We start from the raw sequence: 6,000 nt of genomic DNA on the forward strand, positions 1-6,000 counted from the left end.
GAGTTGGGTAGGGTGCCATGGCTTACACCTGTAATCCCAGCACTCTGTGAGGCCGAGGTGGGTGGATCACCTGAGGTCAGGAGTTCGAGACCAGCCTAACCAACAGTGAAATCCCATCTCTACTAAAAATACAAAATTAGCCAAGTATGGTGGCACATGCCTGTAATCCCAGCTACTCGGGAGGCTGAGGCCGAAGAATCACTTGAACCCAGGAGGCGGAGGTTGCAGTGAGGCGAGATCAGGCCATTGCGCTCCAGCCTGGGTGACAGAGCAAAACTCCGTCTCAAAAATAAATAAATAAATATTAGGATGGAGTTGGTTCTGCCTTGTTGGACACTACAGTAAATAGTGTAAATAATAGTCTAAATAGCATAAACACTAGTCTAAATAAGTGTTATTACAATGAATGAATGAATAACTTGGAGGGCAATGGCCTTATCACATGCTTTCTCTACTAGCTAGGCAGGCAATATTTGAGAACACACCATAGTTTCTATCCAGCTCCGTGAAAACTCGAATGCACTTTACTGCTCAATTGAAAATTTGCAAATAAATTTAAGAACAGACAACATCATACTTGAAATACACAGAGAAAGTACTATAAAACAGTTTATTCAAAGGCTACACAAAGAATTACAGAAAGCCAGGCGCGGTGGCTCACGCCTGTAATCCTAGCACTTTGGGAGGCCGAGGCGGGTGGATTGCCTGAGGTCAGGAGTTCCAGACCAGCCTGGACAACATGGCGAAACCCCGTCTCTACTAAAAATACAAAAAATTAGCTGGGCATAGTGGTGCGTGCCTGTAATTCCTGCTACTCCGGAGGCTGAGGCGGGAGAATCGGTTGAACCTGGGAGGAGGAGGTTGCAGTGAGCCGAGATCGCACCACTGCATTCCAGCCTGGGCGACAGAGCGAGACTCTGTCTCAAAATAATAATAATAATAATTACAGATTATTTAGGATGAGTTTCCAGTATTCCATTACCATCACTGTGAATTATCTTCCAATAACCACTGCTAAATGACTTCACTGTCTGGTGACTGAGTTTTCTTCTGTGTTAGAGAACTTATATGAACGTACTGAACTAATGAATGACTACTTTCCATAACCTTAACTATAATCCTAAAAGTTAAAAGGGAAAGCCGGCAGGCAGTTTTAAAGACAACTCTTGAATAAAAACACAGGAGAAGTAATTTTCCTCTTAGTTGTGAAAGACCGGACAATTTTCCCTGCAACCTTCCCGCCTTTGCTGGTTGCATAGTAAAAATTAGAAGTAGGAAAATTTAGAATACTTCCATCTCCTTTGAGTCACGAACTTGGAAAGGAGAAAGAGACAACTGCGGGGACGCATGTGCTCTAATGAAAGCAGGAAGTCCGCTTCTTGAGCATGGGCCATTCACCCATCATCACAAATGGGAACACCGGCCTTAAGTCCATCCCCATTCTCTTCTAACCCTGAAATCAAAGCCAGTCTCAGTAGGAAACGCGATCTTGCTAGCTGAGTTAGAGAAGGAGCACCAGACAGCTCAGGACACCCTCCTCCTTCTACTTGGCCTGCGGCAGGAGGATACTCCCCGGGTTCCAGCCAGTGGAGAAGGCGGACCCGGCAGGCAACAGCGAAAGAGCCTTGGCCGGGAAGGAGCGCGGCCAGTCCACGCGGCCGGAGAACTCACCGAACAAAGCGCACCGCGGAGCGGGAGGGGACACTCGGAAAGAGGGGGAAAGATTCAACCAGCTCTTCACCACTGCCTGGGGCTAGAGACAGGTGGAGCCGCCGTCCTCCTTAGAAGGAGAAGAAAGATAGGTTTTCGAGGGCTAATCTGAAACTCCTGCGCCAAGGCAACCGGAACCGGGACCCCGCCAGGGGAGCGTGCTAAGAAACAGGGGAGGCGAGCGCTGAGGGAAGGGATAGATGGTCGGGGTCACAGGCGGCCTCTGCGGGGATGTCGGGGTCCCGCCTGAGCCGCGCAGAGGATGCCCGCGGCGCGCCGCCGGCCGCCCCGGCTCGGGCCTCCCGAGCGCAGCCGCTGGCCCCCTCCCACCCGCGCCCCAGGCCGCCACACAAAGGGGATGGCGAGGCGCGCCGGCCGCCGGGAGGTGGAGGGGCGACGGGCCTGGGACGAGGTGGCCGAGCCGCGACGCCCGCCGCGCCCCCCGCCTTTGTCTGCCTCGCCCCGCGCCCTCCCCCTGCCGAGGAGCCCCACCGCCGCGGCGCCCTCACCCTGCTCGTTACCCGGGTGAGTAGCGGTCTCATCTGCTCGCCGGCCCCATCAGCCTCCATGGCTGGCCGGCCAGCCCGTGACGGCCGCTACGGTACTGCCCCGCGCGGTCTGCCTGCTTCTGCCGCTGCCCCTGCCGCCGCCGCCGAGCCCCCGGCGCGCGAGGACAAACGTGGGTGCGTCCGTGCGCGAGGTGTGCGCGCGTGGGGAGAGCCGAGCGCCGGGCGCGGGAGACGCGGGGCGTGCGTGTGCGCGCTGCGACTGCTGGGCTGGCTCTAGTAGGAGAGCGAGGCCGCGGCGTGGAACCTGAAGCTAGAACTGAGCGAACCGGCGGACCGAGCGGGAAGGAGGAGAGCCGCGTAGGAGGAGGGGTTCGGGGGCGGAGCCGCAAACCGTGACGAGCCCGGCGCCGGGGCCAGGCAAGACACGCCCCCCCGCCCCGCCTCCTCGGGTCACGCCCCCTGCCAGTCTGGCACCGCCAGCCTCCTCAGCGCGCCCGCGGGCCGCGCCGCTAGGCCACCGGGAGATGGGGCGGGAGGGAGGCGGGACGGACATTTGTCCCAGCCAATCGGCGGCTGGCGGACTTCCGCCCGCCTCCCCCGTGCCACCTCCTCAGGACGCACCGCCCCTCTTTGTATAAGCTTAATTGACCGAAGCTGAGCGTCTAACTAGTTTTTCAAGTCGGAAGCTCCCCTGACGTTCTCAATGGGGTGGGGGGTCACCACCTCCCTTGGCTCCTAACTACATTCTTTAGAGGCTGCAGGGAAGGAGGACGCCACCTCTGTCAAGGACGCCCAGGATAACCCTCCGGAGCAACTAACGAGTCTTCACGACTCCTGGAAGTTTCTTTTCTGTCAATCCAGTAGGCACGAACCCCAACTCAGGGACCGTGAAAGATGGGGTACACTTGACCAGGTGTCCTCCTGTGCTTGCTCGCCCACTGAGCACCACGACAGCTGCCACATTTTTTTTTTTTTTTTGAGACAGTCTTGCACCAGCCCAGGTTGGAGTGCAATGGCATGATCTCGGCTCACTGCAACCTCCGCTGCCTGGGTTCAAGCTATTCTCCTGCCTCAGCCTCCTGAGTAGCTGGGACTACAGACGCGCGCCACCACGCCTGGCAACTTTTTGTATTTTTAGTAGAGAGGGGGTTTCACCATGTTGGTTAGGCTGGTCTCGAACTCCTGAGCTAAGGTGATCCACCAGCCTCAGCCTCCCAAAGTGCTGGGATTACAGGCGTGAGCCACCACACCCGGCCAGCTGCCACATTATTGAGTCCACCCTGTAGGCCGTCTCTCAAATATCCCTTCTGTAACGGGATGATTGTAATACCTGCCATGCAGGCTCATTGAAGGATTAAGGGGATTTATATTCATAAAAGTGCCTGGCACATAGCATGCTGATAATTTTCATTATTGTTAACAGGTTTCTCTTGAGTGTTTCATAAAGATGAGAAATTTGGCCGGGCGCGGTGGCTTACGCCTGTAATCCCAGCAGTTTGGGAGGCCGAGGCGGGCGGATCACCTGAGATCAGGAGTTCGAGACCAGCCTGACCAACATGATGAAACCCCGTGTCTACTAAAAATACAAAAATTAGCCTGGCATGGTGGCACCCACCTGTAATCCCAGCTACTCAGGAGGCTGAGGCAGGAGAATCGCTTGAACCCAGGAGGCAGAGGTTGCAGTGAGCTGAGATCACGCCACTGCACTCCAGCCTGGGCGACAGAGCTAGACCCTGTCTCAAAAAAAATAAAAAATAAAATAAAAAAAGATAAGGAGAGGTTTAGTTGGGAAGAACTGAAGCCATGCAATGGAAGGATATATAAATACATCAGCGGATCAAGAGCTCACATCCTATTCATCTCCAACAGGGTATTAGTAAAGCTTTTTGTCAGCAATAGGTAGCTAGGTATGCTGGATGACTCATTCCTTCTTTGGGCCCTAGTCCCCTTTTGTCCTAAATTTCCCAGAGAGTTACTTCCAGTCCAGCACACATTGTTCACTTACTTGTACAAGAGCAGATGTGCCTCTATTAATAGCTACTATGTAAAGAGGCCTACAATTAGAGACTGTGACATTTGGCAAACATATTTCATTTCTAATGCTCTCAATACTGCAAAATATCTGCCGTCATCTTTTTCTTCGGCAAGGCAACCGAGCTGCAGACGCAGAGACGCAGATCTTTGTGAAGACCCTCACGGGCAAGACCATCACTCTTGACGTCAAGCCAAGTGACACCATTGAGAATGTGAAAGCCAAAATTCAAGACAAGGAGGTATCCCACCTGACCAGCAGCATCTGATACTTGCTGGCAAACAGCTGGAGGATGGCCGAACTCTCTCAGACTGCAACATCCGGAAAGAGTCCACCCTGCACCTGGTGCTGCGCCTGTAAGGTGGCATTATTGAGCCTTCCCTCTGCCAGCTCTCCCAGAAATACAACTGTGACAAGATGATCTGCCGCAAGTGCTATGCTTGCCTGCACCCCCGTGCTGTCAACTGCTGCAAGAAGTGTGACCACACCAACAACCTGTAACCCAAGAAGAAGGTCAAGCCTCTTCCTTCCTCGAAGGGCAGCCTCCCTGGAGCCTCAATAAAGTGTGTCTCTTTCGTTGACTGGAGCAGCAAAAACAAACAAACAAAAAAAAATACTACAAAATATGTTATAGCTCCATTTTACAGATGAGGAAGCTGAAGCCCATAGAAATACTGGTTTTGAGTTCTGGTGAGTGGAACTGCTCTTACTTTTGGCACCATTCTTTATTTATTTATTTATTTTTGAGATGGAGTCTCACTCTGTTGCCCAGGCTGGAGTACAATGGCACAATCTCGGCTCACTGCAACCTCCATCCTCCAGGTTCAAGCAATTCTCCTGCCTCAGCCTCCAGAGTAGCTGGGATTACAGGCGCCCGCCACCACACCTAGCTAATTTTTTGTATTTTTAGTAGAGATGGGGTTTCACCATGTTGGCCAGGCTGGTCTAGAACTCCTGACCTCCGGTGATCCACCTGCCTCGGCCTCCCAAAGTGCTGAGATTACAGGTGTGAGCCACCGCATCTGGCTATAACATTGTATATATTTTATGATTTATTATGCTTATTGTCTACACACACACACACACACACGCACAAATGTGAGCTCCATGTAAGCTTCATGTGTACAGCAAATTTGGTTTTTGGTTTTTGGTTTTTTCTCAGATATCCCTATGCCTACATGAGTGTTTGGCCCCTGTAAACTCTCAGCACATGTGTTAAATGAGTAAATGTACAGGTGGGGCATACATCTGCTCTTCTTAAGATCTAAGAGCATCTTAGGTGACAGCTGAGCATGTGGCCATAGTAACAAGAACAAAGTAGGAGTCAAGAATCATGGTGCCAGAGTTGAAAGTGTTAAATAGTCAGCTTCAAGAAGGTCTTAAAAATGTATGCTTGGCAGACCTTGCTAAACAATGAATTTCTGTTCATCTATCTTGCAAGAAGAAAAAATTATTGGTTTATTTAATCCACAAATATTTTTTTAGTGACGTCTTTGTTGCCATGCACTTTTTCCACTCCTCATTTCATCCCAACTGCTAGAAGAGGAATGTAGCAAAGATCTGAATTATTAAATTTATCACTCAGTTGCCCACTTAATTCAACCTCAGCCAAAGTTCATTCAAGAAGATAATGTGTTAAAATTGCTTTTGTGCAACCAGAGATGGCTATAAAGTGTTCCAAGGTGCTGAAAGGTAAATTGTATTCTCGAATATTTTAAATATTCATCTGGGGCCAGGTGCAGTGGCTCA

At 51.5% G+C, this 6,000-nt stretch overlaps 1 protein-coding gene and 1 pseudogene across 9 annotated transcripts in view; one reads left to right on the forward strand and one right to left on the reverse strand.

Moving 5' to 3' along the window:
* Positions 1-2,722, reverse strand: part of SLC4A7 (solute carrier family 4 member 7) — a 111,488-nt gene extending 108,766 nt beyond the window's left edge. For 5 of the 9 annotated variants that reach the window (XM_034956008.3, XM_063602225.1, XM_055109585.2 and 2 more), the window contains exon 1: positions 2,220-2,614. In XM_034956008.3, coding sequence (XP_034811899.2) covers positions 2,220-2,279 — 60 coding nt within the window. In that variant the 5' untranslated portion in view covers positions 2,280-2,614. Of the gene's footprint in view, positions 1-2,219 lie in introns of all 9 variants that reach the window. The other 4 variants (XM_034956006.3, XM_034956003.3, XM_034956005.3 and 1 more) reach the window with 2 other exon arrangements.
* Positions 2,723-3,661: 939 nt separating this feature from the next.
* LOC100974166 (ubiquitin-ribosomal protein eL40 fusion protein-like) lies at positions 3,662-5,204 on the forward strand (annotated as a pseudogene).
* The last annotated feature ends 796 nt before the right edge of the window (positions 5,205-6,000 follow it).

The sequence above is a fragment of the Pan paniscus genome, chromosome 2, assembly GCF_029289425.2.
Source record: "Pan paniscus chromosome 2, NHGRI_mPanPan1-v2.0_pri, whole genome shotgun sequence".
In the NCBI taxonomy this organism is placed as follows: domain Eukaryota; kingdom Metazoa; phylum Chordata; class Mammalia; order Primates; family Hominidae; genus Pan; species Pan paniscus.